The sequence below is a fragment of the Rhyacophila brunnea genome, unplaced genomic scaffold (genome assembly GCF_057557595.1).
Source record: "Rhyacophila brunnea isolate RB1 unplaced genomic scaffold, BYU_Rbru_1.0 scaffold_8, whole genome shotgun sequence".
NCBI lineage: Eukaryota > Metazoa > Arthropoda > Insecta > Trichoptera > Rhyacophilidae > Rhyacophila > Rhyacophila brunnea.
This window is the reverse complement of record NW_028233350.1, coordinates 40,745,972-40,771,406: the sequence shown is the minus strand read 5'-3', so window position 1 is coordinate 40,771,406 and position 25,435 is coordinate 40,745,972. Positions and strand designations below refer to the sequence as shown.

The window sequence follows — 25,435 nt, the reverse complement described above, 5'->3', positions numbered from 1 at the left end:
ACGTATATAATTTTGAAAAACACTTTCTGAGAGAGGAGTATACATATTTTTAAAAAATGTGGTATCTGCAAACATTTAAAGAAATTTAATATCACAGTCCAAAAAATTGTAATGTCCACGGAATATAGGTACACTCAAAAGTTGTATCGTTCGTACTGTGTTCTCAATTTTCTTACCTGTGCTGCCCCTAAATAAAGTATAGTCTACCTTGATTATAATTAACTGATAGGTATTTTTGGCAATCATTACTGACCACTCAATCCCTCAAATTGTATTCCTTCATCCATTGTTGCTACACAATTTCTTCTCGAACTAAAACCCACGCTAGGTAAATACGTCAGTGGTGCGGATGATACTAATTAATCGTCATTTTCAAAATACTTCATTGTTTCAAAATTGTCATGTTAAAACTTTTCTAAGAATTTTCGCGGAACCCCGGTTTGAAAACACTGCCATAGATGGTGTTACTAAAAAAAGTTACCGCTAATTCTTGACGTACAGCTGTTGTAAGATTACATTAAGTGTGCTTAGTCAAAAAGTTATGGGAAAATTTGTTATTTATGGAGTTAAATTATTTAAAATGTCATTTCCAGCATCTTAAGACGGTACTTCAGTGAAACGGCAAATAATTTTCATCTATCGGTGCGACGAAATTTTGGACTGGCTGGCAATCGGAGAGCGAAAGTCGAGCTGTGAACACGTCAATTTGTTTTGTGATGGTGACGGGGGAGTTAATTCTTAAATCGTGTAAAGATGACTAAAAAACGTTACCCAGTTACTTGAAAAATAAAACATGTCAAAGAATATATTATTATTATTATTAGTAATAGAACAAAAAACATAACATTAAATGGACGCATGTTGACTTTTTATGACAAACTATGTTTTGTTCTGCACGCGTCATTGCACAATCTTCGCGCGTAGTCACGATCGTTTTAGAGTTTTAGACCGTGCCCCAGCTGAAGTATAGCCTTAAGTTTGTTAGTGATAAACTGAGTAAATGACTTCTTTTTTCAAATTACTTTTCTATAATGTTGCCATTTCACTAATGCAATTTTTCCTTATAGTCTATAAATAGTAACGATTGTCATGCATATAATTTATTCCACATTTTAAATCAAATTCAAACCTACATAATAAGTAAATATGAATATTTTTATTTAACATTCATATAATATTAAAAAAGGTATTTCTTCTTTTTTGATGTCGCTATGAACGAATTTATTTAAACGACTTTTATTCATTGTGGCGTGGCAATAAAACAATGATTCGTTATATAGCTCACTAGATTCACTCCTCAATATCAAAAAGCGGTGATTGAATTGGTGAAACGGAAGGCTTATTATAGTTATTGATAGAACAACGCGTTTAAAATTTAAATGTACGCAAAAAATTACAACTGATTTAGGTCATGGTAATGTCAGTTGACATGTTAGTATGGGCAACTCATACGGGTTCAGTGACCAGTAGTCTCATTATAGTAAACGCATAAATATGTCGTTTTTATGCGCATATTTCCCATCGCCGCCCCTGATGTCACGTGACAGTTGAGCCCCCAGCATCCAGCGCGCCGCCGCCCTGGACCATTTTCCGAACCCGTCCCCCGCTGCCCCTCGCCGCCCAAGCCAAAACTCCGATTCGACGCTCCCAACGCATCTCGGCCCTTCCTTCCACGGCAATAATAATCCCATATTACACCCACGGTCAGGTAAACCCAATTGCTTTCTTTGTGCATCCGCGACGTCATCACACGTCGATGCATCTCGTCAATAACTCGTCATAGCCTGTACAAAAGTCAATGCAGTTACCGGAAAACCGTCGCGCGGAAACCGAGTGAAAATTCAGTGAATAAAAAATCCGAAACTCTCACACAATAAATATAACCAACTCGATCTCTGGATTTAATCCTTTTCACAAAAATCCTATTAAATTGTTATTTTTATAGCTATACCTCTAGTATTTACTCTAAAACAAAGTTTTTTTTAGTTGTATTAACTGTTTAATTGTGTTATATTTATTGCGTGTAGTGTACAATTTCAGGTCAAAATTAATAAGTGATTTTAATATTCAATTAAAATTATAGCTCGTCCAGAAATTTTCATTTAAAAAAAATGTGATAACAACAACAACGAATAGAATAATTTAAAAAAAATACATGCCATTTTTAATAGATCCTTTTATAGACAATCGAAATACAGATTAGATTGACTGTAAGTTGTTATTGATTGACAGTATGAGTGCCAGTGGTGGTGAATAGCTTTGTTGACATTTTAATGACATACGAGATTCTGCGGAAGTGATGGGTAAAGATAAGAACCCGGAAATAGTGGTGGGCCCGGAGGTGAAGGTGGCGACGGTGGACGTCGAGTCGATAGACAACATGGCGACGCTTCCGGTCTCGCAGCAGCACCGCCAGCAGCAGGGCAGTGACATAGCCATCGCTGAAAAGAACAACTCTGCCAACAAAGAAATGGAACTGAAAAATGTACAACCCCGCCCCGCCAAGAGGTATATTACAGGACAATTGCCTCGAATTAAATTGCAATCAATATTTGACAAACTAACATAACAGTGCAATTACCTCGAACTTAACTTGCAATAAATATTAATTCAAACATCAATATGTTATTGCAAGATAAATTACCTCCGATCATACATTTACAATAAATATTAATTGTCGAAAGTATTACAGAACAAATTATTCAAACCATTAAATTGCAATCAATTTTTGACAAACTTTATCCAACTACCTAATTGGAATATAATAAACATTATCCATTATTTTCTTTTTGATTACAAAAATCGTTTTTTTCTAGGTCTTAAATACAACATTGTAAATGACTTTATAAATCCAGTGGAGGCGTGGTTTACATCTTTTTGCCTATATTGCAAACCAATGCCTACCAATGTATAACGTATTTTTTTAAGGTGTGTAGGTACAAACTGCATTTATGACCGATGTGTATCAAATACACAATATTTTCGTATATTACCTATATCAATTTCAGAGAATATTATATATATATTTATATTTTAAATTATTATTGTGATTTTTTTTCAATTGAATGCGGATATGTTGCCCCCATCCCCTCTCTCCCCAGAACCAGAGTGTAGTATCTCGAAAAATTGCAGCTTTGAGTTAACTATACATTGTTTATAACTATTTAATCGTCTATCCAACAGTAAAATTGTAATTCCCATCATTATTCATATACAGTCGTACTTATAATGAAATTATACGTACGCACTGTAGACTGTAGTAAAATTAATTTCCTACAACTGTACAACACTTTCAGAGGGCTGTTTTTGTAGGTGTAGTTTCTGGGCTCGTTGTTTTTACTTTGCCAAATTATCTCTACCTTAACAAATATATCCATTGTTTTATGGCTTCGTTTAGTGAAGCTAAAATCTTTGGATTCACTTATCACAAAATTATGTTTTTTTTTTTAATATTCTACTACAGTCTGGTTCCAGTGGGTCTATTATATACACAAGTCGGCTATCGAAGGTAGTTTATCATATTTATGTATTGATAGTATTATAATTGTTACAATAAGTTAGCCGTCTAAACTTTACTCTAAAAGTTCACACAGCCAAGAGAGGGGCTGTTAAAACATAGCACTTTTTTGACAGTTTCGAGACGGTTAACTTATTGTAACAATCAACTTCCTCAATACCTAAATCTGATAAACTACCGTCGATAGCCGTCTTATGTATGGAATTGACCCACAGGACGGTGATATTATGTTCTCTACAATCTTCCTAGCATTGCAGGTTATATTTATTATTATTGGTTGAAATAGACAAATAATACCACTTTTTTATTTATTTGTAGTGGATATAAAATCACGGTGTATGAAATTATATTATGCAATATTTATAAAATGAGCAATATAACAACATTATGATAATTTTCTACTCACTATTTAGAAGTAATCAAAATCACTATCTTGCTCTATTGATTGGTTACATATTATATTATGCAACAAATAATATTCAACATTTAATACAAATGCACTTTAATTAATTTTCAACGAACTTATTTACCTACATCTTTCACCATAGATATTATCATTACCATTTCACTCAGACCCAGTGGCGTAGTGTAATTTTGTATATGAAAAATAAATCTTTCACTACACCACTGCTTGATAGCATGCATGAAAAAATTCATTTTTATTGAAATGTATATTGTTCAAATACCATACTAGTGTTTTTCTAGTGGTATACATTGAAACTTGATTATTTTTTCAAAACTTCAGACCGATAATTATTTGGGGAAACTGGGTAACAAAGTAACAAAATACATTTTTAATAAAAAATATAATTTCGGAATGTATGAATTCGTTGAAAACTTCATTGTTTCCGGTTTACCTCTCATGAATAATTAGTATGTGATTTGAACAATACATCGTCATGTGTTGGTCCATAATGTCACAATTTTATGAGTTTTATTTGTTTTTGTTTTCAGAACATCCCTGTTTATCATCATGAGTTTCATCTACGCCAAGCTTTTAGTTGTTATCTGCATTGCTTACGTCATCAGCGATGTCATTACGCACAACTTGCCTTTGTATTATTACGAAGGGTTCTTTACATACCTTTACGGTATGAGTATCCTGTTTTTGCTCTATGTCTTCTGTTTCCTGCTGCAAGGTTAGTATAATTCACATCAGAAACCAATCAATCATTTTCATAGTAAATAAATCAGTTTAAAATATTATATTATTAAGTAGTGGACAAATTTTAATCAAGCATTATACGGAGAATAACACACGCATGCTTTTATGATTAAACACGTTTATACTAGTCGACACCTAGTATTTCTACTTAATATTAAACAACGTTCACTGTATTATATTTTAAGTACAATATATCCTTTTTATAAACTGTATGCATTTTGCACAATCTTCTCTAGAAAATATTAAAAATAAGGATCTTCTTACAATACCAATGACGCTATAATGTTATTCTCTTCTACAAAGAGTTCTACAGGAGAATACAGTGGTTTCTAACCTTTTAAAAATATATTATGTCTGCAATCTATTTCGAGTCTATCAAGTGTATTATTACGAATTACCAGAAAGCGCGTGCTGCAGCGGAAGCCCCCCGAAACCGAAGCCTCCGCCGCCTGAGAAGAAACCCAAGAAAGAAAAGGAAAAGAAAAACAAGGAAAAGGAAAAGGAAACTAAGAAAGAAGCCAAGAATAAGGACAAAGAAAAGGACGCTAGCAAGGAAAAGCCTACCAAGGAATCAAAGAAACAAAGCCAATTTCAGGTAGGATTCATTAAAATTATCATGCTATGTTTGTCTAGCAGGAAAGTTTACACAACATGATGTTTATCTTTTCAGTATGAACATATTAATATATAAGGTCAAATTAAACGTGTCCGGAAACTTGTACGTATGCAGTTCACCATATCACATTTCACCGTGAAATGTTGCATCGGAATTATATGGCCGTATATTAAAGACCGTCCAACCTCTTTGGGTCGTATTGTACTGACATAAAATCCATGTATACATAAAACACGGTTCTTGTCGGTTTACACTTTGTAGGAAGCAAGCAGCAAACAAATTTTGAAAAAGCCGATATACTGGATTATTTGTTAGGTTTTCATTCTTGAATTCATGAATTTTTCCAAAATAAGCTTTGGAAATTAAATTAATGTTCATATTGAATCTAATAAAATTGGAGACCGGATTAGTATACGACATACGGTCATCTCTTTCCGATAAAAAAGCTCACGGCGAACTGTGCCACGGTGAAATGTTGTACGTACAATTTACATGTAACCCAAATTAAAATATTGTTTTATTGTTATATAAGTTTTAAAGATCGACAGAAATGTTGTGTTAATTCTCCCTATTTCATGTCGCACTCATGACCTACATTCCTCAACGTGGCCAACATTCTAGAGAGCTTTTTTTCTAAGAACGTGACTTTTGCTATAAAAGACGTTCGTTTTAAAAGCTCCTCTAAAGCCTCGTAATGAAAGTCTACGATGTACCATAAAATAACTACCTAGCTGTTGGTGTTGTAGTCCTCGTGCCTGTAAGGATTTTTTATTTTCCTTGTAATCAGCACTTTCTTTCTCTTCGTGTTGTTATAATCACAGTGTATTTTATTTTTTCCGCTTAGTTTTTACGTCGACTACTCACTACAAAATTTCATTTCAGTTGTACCTAGTTGTTTTTTTTTTTTACCATTTTGTATGTATTCATTTTTTGCTTTCGCCAAAAAAAACATTTAACGTTCACTACGCGAGTGGCTTATTGGATTTAGTTTCAAATGCACATTTTGTTGTTTTGATTGGTGTTTGTTTTCGAATTCATTCAACATACAAAATTTATTGTTTTAATATCGAATCTATCATTTATGGCTACTGATCTTTCTTTACATAGAATTGATGTAAAAATAAGCATAAGCGCATTTTCATATGTAGTACCAATGCATTATTATTTATTAAATTACCAGATTATTAATTAAAAAAGCAGATTATCATAAGTAATAATAATTATTACCGTGTTATATTGTTTTGTAACATGCTTATATATCATAAATAGAAACACTGGATAGGTGCTAAGTAATGATTCTTCAAGATGACTGCAATATATTCATGCATAAGTAATACTTAGGGGTCGTCCATATATGACGTCACACTCTAAGGGGGAGTCGGAGAAAATGTGACGTCACAAAAATAACAAAAAGAAATATAAAAGGATCTGAAAAAACAATATTGGGGATCGGGGCTTTAAGGAGAAATATTAAAAAATAAAAAAACTTTTTTTTTCTGTTTTTTAACGTTGGGGGGGGGGGGGTTGTCAAAAATGTGACGTATTATAAACAGGGGGATAAAAGGTTGTGTGGACGAAATATGACAATGCAGAGGGGGTTAAAAATAGTCAAAATCATGTGACGTCATATGTGGATGGCCCCTTATATATTGGATATTTGAATATATTCCGATAAAATAGTATTTACTAGTCAGAATTCCGTTTTACTACAATAATTATTATATTGAAATTTAATTCATAAATATTATAATACCTACTGTTAGTGGTAAAAAAATATAATCCATATTAGAAAATGTCTCATTCAAACGCAGTCTACTCTAAATTATTTTTTTAATAACCTAGATAATAAATATACAATAAAATTATTTTTAATACAATTAATTACTTAATAATTATTGTTAGATATTGAAGGTAATAATATTTGTATGTGATCAATATTTAAATCATATACTTGAATTATATTAGTTACCTGTTCAATATTTTTGTTTTCTAGCATATTCCAGTCTGGTCTGGGAAACGTCTTAGTTTATCGTTATTGTTTTTAATATAATTGTTTTGTTTCTTAATTTCTTTAATTCCACCCACACAGCACAGGAATGCTTAATTAATTACATCCCCCGTAATGAGATTACTTTTAAGTTCATAATTAATTTTAATTAAATTCTAATTTGCAATGCATGCGATTGTTTGGTTATCGCCTTATAATTTGGGCAGGAGGTGTACCCCAGAAAGATGCGCGATATTGTGCGCGACCAGCAACAACTGCGCACTGCGCCCTTGTGCCTTCCGGAACAGGTGAGGACAGTGTAACGGAACCTCCATAGATCGAGAGTTAACGAACCGGAATATCAATTTATAAACATATTTTAATCTCAGACTATGAAAAATTAGATCGTTTACAATAACACGTCATGTTCTTATTAATCTTCTTCTTCTTCGATGGCGCTACAGCTCAAGTCGAGCCCTGGCCTCCTCCACCGCTGTTCTCCAGCCGGTACGGTCCTCCGCACGTCTTTTTCAGTTGCTGATTTTTATATAACGATGCAAAATAAAATAGAGGAAATTGGGGTATAAAGTAACAATTTTTTTAATAAAAATTGGTTTTAGAAAATTACAATAGTTTAATATCTGGTATGACATTTATCGTCGTTAGGAAAACGAATTATTATTTTATGAAGAAATGAATAATTATTATTTTATGTAGGGAGGTACACTATTTCGTGATTTTGAATTTATTTTTTTGAAACTATATACCTACACCCACGATGGCCGAGTGGCTTGAGCGTCGGCTTAAAGCGTCGAGGATCCCAGGTTCGAATCCTGGGTCTGGCAAATACACATATTGTTTTTCAATTTGTGTTTCAATATGAACCAAATATTTCTCGTAAAAAAAACTCTGTTAATACAAACCGCCACTCCGTGGAGGCCCATGTGACCTTATCGCACATGGTCAAAAAATACAAATAAGTCCTGAAAGAAACCTCGATAGTAAATGCCAGGTATCCATAAAGGCATCTAGAAAAAAAAATCAAATGTTGGTAAGTATAAAATAATACATTATATTTATCATTCGTTTTCAAAAATTCTTGTTGATTTAAAGTAAGCCTGTGTCTAATTCACACGTTGTTTTTTCAATGTGTGTTTGGACCTAACAGGTTGACCAAGTGGCTAACAACTATGTCTCGTCAAAACAAAAATCTGCTAATACAACTTCCACCTCGCGGAGGCTCATATTATCATCCTCTTAAGGTCGAATATGGTGAGATAATGTAATTTAAAATTCATCAAAATAATAAAACGTGCCGGTTTCAAGTTTCGTTTCGAGGGTCTTCATCGATTACTTTTACCTGAGATTAAATATATTAGTACCTACTCTTTATTTGCGTCCTATCAAACTTTGGTTGGTAATAAGATGTAAAATAAGCATCGTATAAGTAAGTAATCAAATAATGTTTAAATTAAATGTGTACATAATTAGGTCATAGTAGTTCCTTTTACGATTGGTCTATGGAGGTTTTATTACACTTGACACCAACAAGGAATGGTTTTTGACTTTTTCTTCGTGTGTGGGGTTTCAACGGACAATATGCAGTGCCTACAATCTGAGTATTCCGTTTTATTTTCACCGTTTGGCTTTTTTTATTTTGTATTGTTTGTACAATTTTAACTAAGTGATTGTAAAATATTATTATTGTATTGTATATGTCTTGTTGTACATGCTTTCGATGTCAGCCACCGCTGTATATAATGTTTGCTTTGTATTAAGTCAGCCATGCATTTTTTTAAACTGTTCATAAGTGACTCCTGTAAGACAATCAAAACCAATATAAAATAGCAGTTTCGAAAATTTTAAAAGTTCAAACAAGGATTAACATTTTTAATCACTTGCCATTCACTATTCACCATACATATTATAATTTGCTTTACGACACATATTTTGTTTACATTTTGAATTTCATCATTAAAATTATTCACTACATCTAATGGGTTGGGCGAATGGCTGACAATTATTCCTCGTAAAACGTCTGCTTATTTAACGTCCACCCTTAGGAGACCCATATGCTTCGGTAAGGAGCGAATATGGTAATGCTTACTATTCAAATTAATACTTGAACTACCCTTTCCCACATTACAAAGCTCTTTTTCTACCCCTATCACACAACATCGACAATAATACTGCCCATCTAAGGAAGAAGGCAGTAACTCGCAAAATTTGTGAAATTAAGTTATGAATACAATCCGTTAGGTCATTTTGAAAGCTATATATTCTGTTCACTTTAAAATCAGTATTATCACTAAAATACCGTTAAAATCCTTAGTGAAAAAATAGACATCTTCTAAAATAATACATTTTTTAGCAAAAAAGGCAGTAAATTGCACCTATTCATTGCAGTTACTGCTTGTTTATTATTACTTTGTATTTTAACATCCTACTAATAAAAATTACCACCGTTTTTTATTAATTTACAGTACTAAAGTTTGAGAAAAAACACATAATGTCATTTAACTCGAAAGTGTGTGAGAGTCAGTTACTGCCTTCTTCTTTAGAAGGGCAGAATATTGTAACATCATATGAATTTGAAAGTAAATTTCGTTACGCAGACTTGATAAAGTGTAAGCGAAGCACGTGTCATAAACCAGTTTTTATATTATGTGGTGAATACCAAGTGAATATCCATCTCATATTATAAATTATTATGACAATAACAAATTTAATATTTAATCTCTTGAAAAGCCATTTACATTTTAAATTCCCACTAAATGCTAAATCAAAATAAAATGTTACTTTCAATATGCATACTTAATTTATTTTTACACAAATACGTTTTTCAAAATATATACAATAGAAGTATTTATTTTTCAAGAAAGTTTATAATCATAATATGTTTTACATTGACTGTAAAACAGTTTTAATGAACAAGGTCCTGCAAATACCCAATCTCCCTTCATTTTATTCAACAATCAATTTAAATAGAGACATATTATGACTAGAAGATATTGTGTGTTGTGGAATTTCTCATAATTATTGTAAATAAAATTTATGAACGGTTTATTTTTTTTAGATTAGATTTTGCACCCCACATAATTGCACACATGCATGATAAAAATATAAGTAAATTATTATGAACATGTTAAATATAAATAGGTAATGTTTTTATTAAAATAATAACTACAATAAAGGTATTAAATTGCTCCAATTTCTAAAAAAAAAAAAACTAAAATGGGCCTGGATTGTGAAACTACTTCAAAATGGCCACATTCATTGCATTATAATAATTAATATTTATTGTTTAAACTAAATTATGTAAACAATTAAAAAAATATATTCCAGGTATGTTAAAAAATATATTTTCTTGTTATTAAAATTTGTTACTGATTTGAAAATTAATATGAAAAATTTACAGATATTATAATAATAGCATTCAATTATCATGACCTTAAAGAGAAAACAATGCAAAACTAAACTCGAAATTAATTTTGTTTAATATACATACAATTATTGTCATGAGACGATAGTTAAGAATATTTGGACATAATATTATTACAATATACCGCATCGCTATACATGCATAATAAAATAGACGCAGTGTTTCCCAAACATACACGAAGCTAGTACCCCTCTAGAGACATCGATTTTACTGTCGTAACTACCCCTCTTTTGACGAATTATGATTCCTTTGTTATTTGCTAATTTGAAATTTTCCTTTTGAATTCAGATTCGTAACTTTTTTTAAAATTTTCTGACTAGCAAATCAATAATTTTTCTACCATATTCAGATTCATTTTTTTGACAAATAATTCTGACATCCAAAATTATATTATTTTGCCGTATGCTTTTCCCACCACCACCCGCCACGCTTACACATCCTTATTGCAGGCATATACCGTGGTGTAATGAACGTTAGGTGTCCTTCAAAGTTGTGCTGAGAGTATCCCAGGGAGGGGCAACTTCTCGAGACGTTGGTTAGCATACACTAGAGTGTGCATGACTCCTGCTTTGATATAGTAAATTACGGTCAATGCTCGATGAGAAAAGACCTTCTTACTCACCGGTTGCAATGGTCGACCTGTCCAAATGAGGGTCGGACCGACTTGAGAAGGTCTTCCCGTTCAACCGATATATGGGAACACTCCCAGAGGATACTATCAGCATCCTGCAATTCGCTACATAAGCAAGTCAGAGATTCTATTAGGCCAAGCTGACAGAGCTTGGAAGCAAAACGTACCTACTATACATAATTATAGTTACAGTACGTTTGGCAACACTGCACAAATTGCTGATAGACAAATTATTTTATAGAGAGAAAAATCGAATCTTCCAGTTAGTTATCACAGTTTGGGAGACACTGGAATGGAGATATAATCAGTATCTTCATTCTTATAAACCATAGATTTTAAAACTTGTGGTCTCCATCTCCATTTACACGTTTTAGGAATATATTAATTTAATTATATAGCTTGGCTCCATATTATTAGCACATCTGAATGCTTTTACTACACAGTAGAATTTGTAGAAAAAATGGCATGACATTTTGGTTATAAATAAATATTATTCAATGTTTTACATCATGATATCATATACATATATCAATTTTTACTCAAGGGATTTAACTAAGTAAATATTTAAATTATATACATTCATTCTTTATTTAAATGTTACATTATTTCTGTTAAATCTACATTAAAACAATTTTCCAATAAATACCAATTGATTAAATTGATGTTCCAATCAAAAAATAATTATATTTTGGTAATTACTACTTCCCATATTTATTACCTATTTATTTGGAAAGGTTTCGCTTACTTGTTAGCCTTTTTAAAACCTTCTTTTAAGAAAAAACATTCCCATAAAATAGTAAAAGAGAATTGAAATAAATATAAATATTACTGAACACAATTTATTTTAATTTTTTAATATAATTGCCTTTCAAATGTCAATAAGTCAACGTATAGTATTAAATATTATGGAGGAGATTGTAATGTTATGTTGACATGTTATTTGGTTTGTTTATTTAGGATGTGGTGGAGGTGGAATCTGGAGTTCCTCAGCGAGGTCTTCGCAGGCGAAAGACTTCTCAAAACGATCACAGCCATGGAAGCTTCTTCTTGAGAATTGGTGCTATCGGTAAGACAATGTTTTCATAACCGTTTATCAGTTTCTTCTTTGGCTCCTGTGCCACGCAAATTTTTTCCAGTTCCTCGACCTTTTCATCCGTCTCTTTGGCAGTCTGCCTCTACTCGGATACCCATCTGGTGAGGTATTAATAATGTTTTTATCGTCAGCCTGTTTGAAGTCTTGTTTATCAGCTGAAACATTTAACTAAGTACCAAATAAAAGATCATAGTTCCAATTTCAAAAAGATAAATTACACATTTTCATGCCTATGCGGAGCATATGACCCTCCACGGAGTGGATGTTATCCTAATAGACGTTGTTTTACTAACAATGAATATTAGACATTCGCTCAACTCAACCCAACTCTGGATCGAACATACCTTGTAAAACAAAATATGAATTTGCCAGGCCCTGTTTTCAAATCGGTGACATACAACTTCAGAGGCAGATGCTTTGGATCCAAAAATATTACTAATGGTCACCCCGTTTCTAGCTTGTTTAAAATCTTGCTATCCGATATATACCAACATCGCGTGTATTTGGATTCAATTGTCAAACCGAATCAATTCAAAATTAATAAATTGCACTCACAAGTTAAAACTTGGGTGACGACATGTAAATTTGACAATTTAAAGGAACTACATATTATATTTAAATTTGGGCCACTGATAATGGTGACGTTGCCCCCAGTCCTCTTTCTTCCCATACCCTTTAAATAAGGGTTGATTTTTTAACTAAATAATGTTTTTTTATATGAATCTAAGGTGTAAATTTAATTATTATTCTTTCCATGCGTAGCTTTTGGACTGGGCACAATGATTTACAACGGGCTGGAGTTTGGTGCATTCTTCGAAGTTCCCTTCACATCGCCGTGCTATCAGATCCTCCGCGGAGTCAACCCAGTCCTGCAGATGGTCTTCACTTTCATGCAAATGTACTTCATCTTCATGAACTCCAGGGTAAGGATTGCAATTCTACATACTGGCATCATTACAATATATTGACATAAGCCAATTTCAACTTATTATATTATACTCTCTGGTCATTGTCACTACATACTTGTTTGTGTTTTGTTTTTAAAATAAATTCTATATATCTTTTTAAATTACTTTTTATCAATTTAAATTGTATGGAACGTTTCATGGATGTTTTTTTTTAATATCAGAAGTTTATTACCTACCTATATTGTATCGTATTGATTCTACAATATCTGCTATGCTATGTGAATAAAACTGAAATTTATGTTCATAGATAAATAATGCAATGTCAAATATATTCAAACTATAGTGGAATAATTTAACCTTGAACTCATGCAAAATTTCATATACCACGACAATGGCAGTTTTAGATTATGACTTAATGAGGGGGTAAGCCATTAAACGCAAGAAACACAAAGCCCCCTGAATATCATCAAATATTACAAATATTGAATGCTTTATTATAATTATTGTTATATATATTGAAAATAACAAATTCTATATCTCATATTTCTCAACACTTAAGAATCGTACCATCTTACAACCACAATCAGAAAGTAACGCACTTTACCATTATTTTTGTATTCCCTGCTCATGCCTAAACGTCATGTCATAACTTAGGGCCCACCTAAAAGCATCCTTCCATAAGCGCACAGACTTCAGCAGCGGTTTTCAAACTGGGGGCGCGTACTAGTTCAAAGGGGGCGCGGAAAGTTTCACCTTTAATTTTTTAAGATTTTTTTTTAATATGTGGCACAGTAACGTTAAGTTTGGAAACCACTTTAAACCTTGTAGTTAACAGTGTAGGTAACTATATAAATAATTCAAAACTGCTATAACATTCACATAGAAAGTATTGCAAAATCAATGAAGATCAATTTATTATATAAAATATGTAACTACAGGCGGCCCTCGACTTTCGTACGTAATTGACTCCTGGAAATGTGTTCGAATGTTGAATGTATGAAAGTAGAGCTATGTAAAAAAAACATAAAAAGAGTACTTTAAAATATTTATTTATCAATGGGTATAATAAAATTAACGAGGCTTATTAGCAATCAGGTGTTTTCTTTATAAACTTGTCAAGAGATAGTTGAGTACCACCCTTTCTTTCTTTGTGGAGAGAGGAGAGACTGCATAGAAGCGCACATTTTTTGCATTATCAACAAAAAGAATTTTAAGAAATGTACGAAATAGCGAATTGTACAAAAGTAGAATGTACGAAAGTCGAGGGCCGCCTGTATAACGATTAAAAATTTTGACAGTCCATGATTCGTCCATAGATACTATTGTAATATTTTTAAAGAATTCTTTTTAAGTGTTCGCAACTTTATCAGTAATGCTTTTCCTGATTAATAAATTCCACCAACTTCCTACAATTCAACTGAGAAAATTTTGTGTTTTTTTTAAAGTGGTTTTATTTTCGTAAATACATTTTTGAGTCCCTGTAATTCAATATAAAAAGTTGTTTTTTTGACAGACTTCAAGAATAGCGTTACTGAAGACTGAGGTAGGCCCTCAACAATATTTGGACTCATTCAATTAGTCCTCTTTTTCATTCTCTCATGACAATCACACTCGGTGTCAACTTTTATTTAAGTATATTTTTTTTTTTTTGCTTACAATCACAACACACCAAAGAATAATAGTGGCACATGTCCAAATAAGTACACGATTATTAACTAGCTTGAGTTAAATATTTTATTTGATTATACAGTCGAACTTGGTTATTACGAGGAAGATGGGACCGACTGAATTTGCTCGTTATAAGCATTACTCGTTAAATCGTTACATAACATTTTTCACACCACGTTCTATTTAAGACGGTACTTCAGTGAAATGGAAAATAATTTTCAACTATAGGTGCGATGAAATTTTGGACTCGCTGGCAATTGGAAAGCGAATATCGTGCTGTGAACACGTCAATTTGTTTTGTGATGGCGACGGGGGTACTAATTCTTAAATCCTGTGAAGATGACTAAAAAACGTTACCCATTTACTTGAAAAAGAAAACATGTCAATGAATATATTATTATTGTTACTAATAGAACAATAAACAGAACATTAAATGGACGCATGTTGGATTTATATGACAAATTATATTTCGTTCGGCACGCGTCATTTGCACAATCCGCGCATCGCCTAGCCACGACCTTTTTAGACCATGCCTCAACTGAGGTATAGCCTTAAGCATTGAACATAAAAAATCTGAAAACCATCGTAAAAATCCCCGAAACAAGCATGACATTCATAAACAAAAGAGGCCGGCGCTGGTTCTGACTTCACAAAGTTTGGATTTTTTACATGCAATTTCAACCATATGTGTGGATACTTTTTCAATGTTATGTGCAAAAACATTAATTAGGTACTTAAGACACTTAACTAGTGTCATAAACGTAATCCGATCCCGGCGGCATCGGTCTGGTTAACTGCCCGATAGGATTTTATTGCTTAAGCGTCAATTACATTGAGCTTCTTTACGAGCTATTTCAGCTACTGCGATTTGATGATTACACACAAAACTTTCCATTCGCTAAGAAGCCACAAGCCAGCGACTATTTTGACAGAACGTAGTTCGTTTTTTTACCGGGAGGTTGCTACTGCGCTCTACTGCGCAGACGCAGTAGGCCCACACGCTGGCGTGTAGCATGTAAAGTTGACCGGCTTTCAACTTTTCTGGGTAGAGTGTTTACAACCTGCTTGTTAGCTTGTTCGATGATTACACTGGGCGACTTTACAGGCAGATTATAAATTCGCCAACAAACAGCTCGTAAAGAAGCTCAATGTAATTGACGCTTTAGTGTCGAAAATGTTGTTTTTAAATGATCGACACATTAACAGTTTTGCTCGGTATACCCGAGAAGTAGCTCGTTATAAAAGTGAATAAATGTATGGAGAAAATCATAAACTAAAATGTCAACAAATGTTTCCTCATTACATCTGAGATCTCGCTATTTCCGTGATCGTAATAACCAAGTTCAACTGTATTTTTAAATCATAATAATGTAATTGTGCCACTATTAGTTTATAGGTGAAATAATATAAAGTTATAATGAATGTTGTTCAATGTTATTATAATATTATTTATTATTTTTCAGCAATTATTCTTTTAACCCATTGGAATGCTTTGCATATAAAATCATTTAACAATAAAAAAAGAGTTTTATTACACTTTTATATTTGTGTTGAAAATGCGTTACATTTAGCTGTTTATTAAGTTTTTGCAGTGCACTCATTTCTTTTTTAGTTGCATTTATGAACGTTCATCCAGTGGTGTTCCCCTGCCATAAACGATCTGACACTAATTATTTATTTAAGTACAAGAAACAGCTGTTTCTAATTTTGAGACATCTGTCAAAATAATTGTTGACAGTTTTTTTCATTGAATCTCAAAATTTGTTTATATTTTTTAAACAATTTGGGAGACATCACTACAATTCATCTCATGGTGTTATTTCACTTTATATCGACGATCAAATAAATAATTCCACTTTCATAATAAATTACCATCATTAATCGACTCATTGTTGTTTTCTGATTTTTGGTGTTTTTAAGTTTACTAACAATGTGTTGACGACACATTGTTTTATATTTTTTACTAGTTTCTTCTTAATAACATGTTACGATAATAATTAAAATGAATTGTTTGTCAATATAATACTAATAAAATAGAATTAATGTATAGATCAGGGGTATTCAACCTAGTCCCTACCTCCCACTAGTGGGCGTTCCAGCTTTCATGGTAGGCGGTAGGGGTTTTAAAAACATTTTCATTATGTTTTCATAAAATTCCCCGTGACAATTAAAATTTCAGAAAATATACTATTTGTATCTATCGCCAAGAAGAACAGCTGTTATAAATTAGATACGATGAAGAAAGTAAACATAAATTCGATAGTGGTGTATATGAAAACCTATGGCAAAATAAAAAAATGCCTGTCTTATATCCAAGTATGTGGAAAATGATATTTAGTTTATTGATACCTTTTCCTACTTCATATCTTGTGAAATCAGGCTTTAGTGCTGTTAATCATATTATAACCAAAGAAAGAAACCGCCTGAATATTTCCGAAAGAGGAGACTTTCGTTTGTTCCTCACAAAAATTGAGCCAGATATCCAGTATTTAGTTTCGCAGCCTCATTGATAATTTAATTAATTAAATGTAATTTCATCGGACTTCATGCTTCTATGTATACAAAGTATAAATAAATTGATAAATTTAACGACAGTAAGTTGTTTTATAAAGATTTATTCTGCCAAACTAAGCGAAAGTCTGACATAAAGTATTTGGTAAGTAATTATTACTTTAACTTGCTGTAACTCTGCTTTATAAATTTTATAAAGTAAAGTTACTTCCCTACTCTATAAATAATCAATACTGTGGAACCGGTGGTTAAAAAAAATTTACTACTAAGAGAGATACAAAAGTGGGCGGCGGTATGTATAAAAAGGTTGACTACCCCTGGTATAGATCATGTACAGCAGGCATGTCCAACGCGCGCCGATAGCGGGATGGATTTTGGTCGATCGCACCGTAAAAGAGTTATCGAGTCCTTACAATGTGAAAAGCGTGTAATATAATATTATTTCATTACAATTTTGAAGGGGCAGCATTAACTATTTCTATTTTATTTCCTTAACCAGCTTACATGAAATTCGTTTGCAAATAAACCATAAGAAACTCATGCATTGCATCACTCACGGCCTGCCACAGGAGTGAGAGAATGAGAAGATGTGAATCCTTACACTTTAAACTGAGGTGGGGTTTCTCCTTACTGTCGCGCAGGAGTAGGCTCAGCGTGTAAGAAGACCAAAACATAATTTTTACGACGAATGGAAAATTGAATATTTCTTGATGATGGTGAATGGACAAGTGTTGTTTAATTTTTCTCAGCCAAACAGTATACGTTATTTCAAGTTTAAAAATGACGAGTGTGGTAGATCATTGTCAGTTTTGATACTAAATAGTATATTGCATCCTACTTGAAGTTGGACATGCCTGATTATTTGCGTGAAAATAAAATAAATCTTACATTACAATAATTAAGGCGCTGGGGACTGAACGATTACAAGTGCACCGCTGGCCAATTTGAGTAAATCGACTTCAAAATTAAATATACATTTGTAAATTCTACATAACCATTTTTAATGTTTTATTAATCAGATGTTATTATAAAAATATCCATTACAAGAATTCTAAGCAAAAAGTATATTTCTTTATGTTAAGAGCGTACATAAGTGAAACGGCAAATAATTTTCAACACTATGTGGAACGAAATTTCGGCCGCGTTGAGGCGCGTTGCCATTCGGAGAGGGATAGTCGACCGTAAATTTCTTTTGTGATGGAGTCGGATGAATATATTCTTAAATCGTGTAAAGATGACTTAAAAACGTTCCGCATGTACTTGAAAAAGAAAACATGTCAATGAACATACTATTATTATTACGAATATAATAATAAGTATAACATAAATAGGACGCATGTTGTATTTTTATGACAAATTATATTTCGTTCGGTTCGCGTCATTTGCACCCACGAGCCGCAATCCGCGCATCGCCTAGTCACGATCTTTTTAGACCATGCCTCAGCTGAGGTATACCCTTAATGTATATTTCTATTTAATATAAATTTTATATAATTATAATTTAATATAAATAATTTATAAGTCAGGATAAACAAATTATATGCATTGCTACGTATGTAATGTATATACCAGTGGCGAAGGGTGGAGGTAGGCTGTTAGGATTTGGCATAAATAGTGCACACTAAACTATGTCAGTCATGGCCCCCACAAAGAGGGGACTGACAGGGCTCTAGCCCGGGGGCCCGGAGTCTGGGGGGCCCAGCGTGATGGGTCGACCTGATAAGTGAGATAATCACAAATTTGCTCCGATGGGAAAGAAATTCGCCTGCTGTGCTATTTTACTTAGAGAATATTAACATTTTAAAATATCTAGTTTGTGTAATGCGGTTTCATAAAGCAAGTGTATCAATTCAACAATAAAAAAATCATTGAAAATACCCGAACACTCTTGATTTTACGTGAAACAACATTTAGAAAACTATTCTGTAGAACGTCCTACTACCTTTAACCCTAGCGATGGGTAGGGTGGCCCACCAAAGATCCTGGCCTGGGGGCCTGCTTTAAAATGTGGGGCCATGATGTCAGTCATACTTTTTTGTTTTTACTAAGAATACAATTTGCAGATGGTGCTGGTTAGTTTTTTAAATTCAATTGAATCCTCCCTAAGCTAAACCATAATAGTTTAGGTATGCTATGCTAAGGGCGATCCGACAAAAATAGTGCACACTTTTTCAGTGATACTAGTTTGTTTTCATTGGATTAAGGTTGTACATCAGTTGAGGCAAGGTCTAAAAAGATCGTGGCTAGGCGATGCACGGATTGCGGGTCACGGGTGCAAATGATGCATGAAAACGAAATATAATTTGTCATATAAATCCAACATACGTCCATTTTATGTTCTGTTTATTGTTCTATTAGTAACAATAATAATATATTCATTGACATGTTTTCTTTTTAAAGTAAATGGGTAACGTTTTTAGTCATCTTTACACAATTTAAGAATTAATACGCCCGTCGCCATCATGAAACAAAGTGACGTGTTTCCAACTCGACGTTCTCTCTCAGAATGTGAGCGAGTCCAAAATTTCGTCACGCCTATAGTTGAAAATTATTTGCCGTTTCACTGATGTATCACCTTAAGAATACATATTGCAAATGATGTTTATAAATTATTCATTAAGCCCTGCCTACCCAAACCATAATCGATAAAAATATTCTTCTATCTATAAAATATTTAAAATTATGTATGGTTTAATGGTATAATAATTTTGAATATATTATAGATAAACGAATATTTTTGACTATTATCTACTATGGCTGGGATTAGGCAGGATTTAATTGAATTTTAAAAACTAACAAACACTATCTATCTACACATTAGAGTCTTAGTTCAATGAAAACAAATATGTTTGACTGACAACGTTTAGTGTGCACTATTTATATCGGATCTTAACAGCCTACCTCCTCCCTTCGCCAGTGGTATATACATACTAACATTTTATACATCATCTCTACAGTACAATACATATAATTCTTCATAAAAATCAGTTATATATTTAAATACTGCTTCACACATAAAATAGGTGGTGTGAAAAACACTTTTTTAATTATATATTTACTGATTTTTTAATTATATATGATCACTTATACTCGTTTAATCCTAAGCACCTCAATTATTTAAATAAACATTACTTCTATGGTACCTAGAAAAGGGAGATTAGTCAAAACAATGTGAAATTAAATGATGTATTCCAGTAGGCACACTATTCAGATTATAAAATTTTCAGAGCACACTACAAGATAATACAGATGTTTGTAGGTGTCTATCGATAAACTCTTAAACTACGTAACACATTTTGTGTATCTCAGTTGTAAATTTTTGTATCATCATCAGTCAGAGTCAATCCACTGCTGGATGAAGGCCTCCCGTAACTCCCTCCACTCTTCTCTGTCCCTAATTCTTCGCTGCCACGTACATCCACCGAACTTTAGCCGGCTCTCACATCAAAACTCATCTGTCAATCCACTGCTGGATGAAGGCCTCCCGTAACTCCTCCACTCTTCTCGGTCCCTAATTCTTTGCTGCCACGTACATCCACCGAACTTTAGCCGGCTCTCACATCAAAACTCGTCTCGTGTGCCGAACAACCTTCCGAGAACTGAAATCCAGTGTTGCTTGTGAAGACCGCACACATCTACCTAGCTACAGTCGCGCGTAGCCTTCGAATCGTATCGATATTTCAATGCAGTGATTAGCGAGCCGGTATCGAAATGACCAATTCGTAGGTGTTTGTATGTGACTTCGACTCTTCGACTCATAGCCCGAGAAGAATGCAATTTATCGATTACAACAGCCAGATGTTTTTTTTCAAACGAAACAGTCTCATTCGACCAATCTGCGGAGCTCCATTTGGCAACATGTGTTTTGTTGTTTGTGTTTAATAACGATGACGTCACATCGACGTATTCAACACGTTTTTGGGCGAGACGAGTTTTGATGTGAGAGCCGGATTATAAGATCATCTATCTTGCAAATTTTAGGGCGTCCCTGTGGTTAGTGCCCATTGGGTACCACTGTATGACGTCATTTGTCCAGCGGTAGTCCACTTCTCAAGCGACATGTCTGGCCCATTGCTATTTCATCGGCTTAGCGACCTCTATCACATCTCATTCTCTTGTCTGATCCTTATCCATTGTTTCTTTTATGATCTTTTGCCACGTTGAGGTAGGTTATTTTTGGATTTTTCTTACATTAAAAGTCCATGCTTCACACACATATGTAAACATTGGTAGCACACATTAGTTGAACACTACGCTCAAGACACAGTGGGTGGTGACTTTTGAAAATACTCTTCAGGCGCCCAAATGCACTCCATGCCAGTTTGGTTCTGCGAGCAATCTCGTCATACAAACCACCGTCAATACAAGACGTAGTTGTTGACCCGCTCGATTTGAGTGCCATTGATGAGTATCGCTTTTGGTTCAGCAAAGCTGTGAAATCACAAAATCTTTCTACAATAGCATATGTTATAATATTGCACACTTCCCAATTGTTAATGGCACACCGATTGAGAAGCCTTTTGTTTGTTTTTTCTTTATTATTTCTTAACACGGAACAGGGAGATAAGTCAGAATCCTTGGTATCCATATTTAAATGACTTATTCTCCTATTATCTTAGCGATTAGAATACATTTCAATTTAATATATTTGACATGTCTCCCTTTTTCATGAGGCTACTGAGTTATTCACAGCAATGAAATTTCACTAAATTATAATATATCCTAAACTTCCCGTATTCCTTCACTTGATTTTAATGGAAAATGTTTTAATTAAATTATTTAGTTCTATATAAAGTATTTGTTGCCGCACTAACCTAACCTAACCTGCCTGTCACACATGCAAAAATAATATTCTGCCATCCTAGAGCTAAATATCAGAGCATAAATGATAACCAGTAAATCAATTTGTATGATAGTTTAGTAACACACGATCTAGTTTAGAAACACATGCAAAATAATCATAAAATTTCACATTTTCTCACAAGTTATTAGTGTTTCCTGATTAAATTTAGTCCCAGTTGTATGTCAAACAACATAATGGAACCCCCTGGGGATCGCGGCTTATGGTTTGGGAACCCTTGGCTCTATGTAATATGAGGTTATGCCATATTGGGGAAGGAGAGAGCCTGATATAATCTGATGATTTGCGAGAAGGGGTGTTATGGGGGGGGGGTTATCTATAATGATTGTGTGGAGAAATGTAACATAATTTAGATTAGGTTTCCCCAATGGCCGAACGGTTACGACATAGGCTTATAATGGGGTACGAATTCCAGGTCTGGCCTAACAGACCTGATAGGTTGAGCACGTGGCCAACATCTGTTTCCCGTAAAAAACAAAAATCTGTTGATACAACCTCCACTCTGTGGATGTCCATAATATGATCTCTTTGGTTACATGTAAATTGTACGTAAAATATTTCACCGTGGCACAGTTTGCCGTAAGCTTTCTATCAGAAATATACTATACGGTCTCCAATTTTAATAGATTCAATATGAACATTAATTCAATTTTCATTGCTGATTTTGGCAAAATTCAAGAATGAAAACCTAACCTAACAAATAATTCAGTATATCGGCTAAGTGTAAACCGACAAGAACTGTGTTCTATTTAGACATGAATTTTATGTCAGTAGGTACTATACGACCCAAAGAGGTTGGACGATCTTTAATATACGGCCATATATTTCCGATACACCATTTCACGGTGAAGTGTGATACAGCGAACAGCACACGTACAAGTTTCCGGACACGGATCTTCATAGGATCGAACATGGTATAAAAAAAAATTGACAGAAGAGTAAAAGATTTTGTCACAAAATGGGGATAGGGGGGGGGTCATAAATACCTTAAATTGTGTGTACCTACTCCATGATTGGTTTCGCTCTTCAAAACATTTCAATTGGATCTTTGTTGAAATCTTTATCCAGAAATATATCATAAAACATTTAAAAGAGGGTATTTTAGCTTTTGGATGGTAATATTTTAATAAATTAATTAATTAAATTAATAAGTTAATAAATATTTTTTAGAATAAAATCTAAAGAAACATTTTCCATTCTCTGCAATATGACACTATTTTCCACCAGACCAATACAGCAGATAGATTTTTATAAAGTATTTATTAAATGTCTATTTTTATAATGCAGTTGAACATCCATCGATTCAAAGTGGTGGCCCGCTTCGGACTGATGCACGTGGTGGCCACTAACCTGTGCGTCTGGATCCGAACCCTGGTGCTGGAGTCCCTCAAGGAGATCACCGCCTACCACACCAATCGAGGAGACCACCCTGAGGACGGAATCATATTGGGTAATTTATTTGCTACCACTGGTTTTTGTTAGAAGCACACATGCAGTTTTTAAAATTTACAGATAACGTTTACTTGAAATTCCAAATTGACAAATTATATTCACATCAGTGGCGAAGGGTGGAATTAAGATCCGACATAAATAGTGCACACTAAATTTAATCAGTCAAACGTATTTGTTTCATTATTGGGACCATACCTAAATAAGATTTCATATAAATAAAAAGGATTTCAAGTTATGCACATTTATATTTTTATAAAAATCGATGTTTTTTGAAATGAATATAAAAAATATTAAAACTACGAATTAGTCAAAAATCTCAACGACAAAACATAGAAAACTTAATAAACTAAATTTTAACAATAAATATGACCATAAAATATAATATATAATACATATTATGTAATATTAAGATGGGGTCCTTTGACAAATTCACGTTTTATAACATTTTTTTACAATAATTGTAAGCTTATCTTTGTCTTAAAATAAGAAATATTTTTCTTTTTAATGTTTTCAGATAAGTATATATTTATTTATTAATACAGTTGAAATTGTAAATTATCATAAAAATGTCTCTAATTGCAAACTTTGTATTTTTCCGCTAGGTGCCTCTGGTAGGTAAAGCATCGCCTTAAATATTGTCATGTAAATGTAACATGCATTCAATATTGAGGGCAGTAGGCAGTAGGACAGTCAGCCTGACTGTCGTAAAGCATTCTACTTCAAAACCTTGGTCCATGGCGATGACTTACATTTCTATTTATTAATCTGTTATGTGATTTCAATATCAAATCAATTTTACAAAATTGTGCCCCAATTTGGATTAAAAATTTCACACTTCATATTTTTACGTGACATAAAAGGATCCCATTTTCTCACTAATTAATTACTTCCTGAATAATACCCATTTATAATTTGAATATTGCAGAAAGCATCCGTCTGCACACTCTCCGTAATGCTGGAACTGTTCTAGGAACTGAAGTGGGAGGAACAAGAGCCATCCCGACCATCACTCCTGGACTGGTACCGACAACCCTCAAGAACTATGCGTACAAAGCTATCGGTTTTGCCACAACTCCAAGCACTACAACTGTTGTCCCCAGTGAGTCGAATATTCTTTCACTTTCTACTAATCTCGTATTACTAACCGCCATTCAATCAATCATAAATATCAAGACATATCGATTCATCTTTATCGCAGCTGCTACTAACTCAATATTAATTACAATCGTTATATAAATCATTATTTATTTCTTATTAATTTAGATTCATATTTTAGATAATACAGTTGGAAGTTTGCTGGTTTGTTACATACTTTTGATGCAGGAATTCAGTGCTGTAATACTTAAATGAAGAAAAAAATGAAAAGGGTGATGACATATGTTGTAAGATTAAAGTTGTGATCAAATTGAGATGCATGTCATGTCACTCTATCACGGTGACAAATTTAGTCTATGGTTTCATCATTTTGCAGAATATTTTGAACGATCACCACCTCTCTAAATTCAATTATAGAGAGTGCCAACTCTAATGTATTAGTATTTTGAATTATTATTAATTATTCATGCTAATTTCAATTAATGTTAA

The 25,435-nt window shown here is 33.2% G+C and overlaps 1 protein-coding gene across 13 annotated transcripts in view; it reads left to right on the top strand.

The window, feature by feature from the left end:
* Positions 1-25,435, top strand: part of OtopLa (proton channel otopetrin-like a) — a 195,868-nt gene that overhangs the window by 157,567 nt on the left and 12,866 nt on the right. For 6 of the 13 annotated variants that reach the window (XM_085959286.1, XM_085959276.1, XM_085959283.1 and 3 more), the window contains 7 exons: positions 4,472-4,656; positions 5,084-5,277; positions 7,513-7,593; positions 12,316-12,424; positions 13,214-13,374; positions 23,687-23,849; positions 24,777-24,950. In XM_085959286.1, the coding sequence (XP_085815412.1) occupies positions 4,472-4,656; positions 5,084-5,277; positions 7,513-7,593; positions 12,316-12,424; positions 13,214-13,374; positions 23,687-23,849; positions 24,777-24,950 (1,067 nt within the window). Of the gene's footprint in view, positions 1-1,605; positions 2,509-4,471; positions 4,657-5,083; positions 5,278-7,512; positions 7,594-12,315; positions 12,425-13,213; positions 13,375-23,686; positions 23,850-24,776; positions 24,951-25,435 lie in introns of those variants that run through there. The other 7 variants (XM_085959287.1, XM_085959285.1, XM_085959284.1 and 4 more) reach the window with 4 other exon arrangements.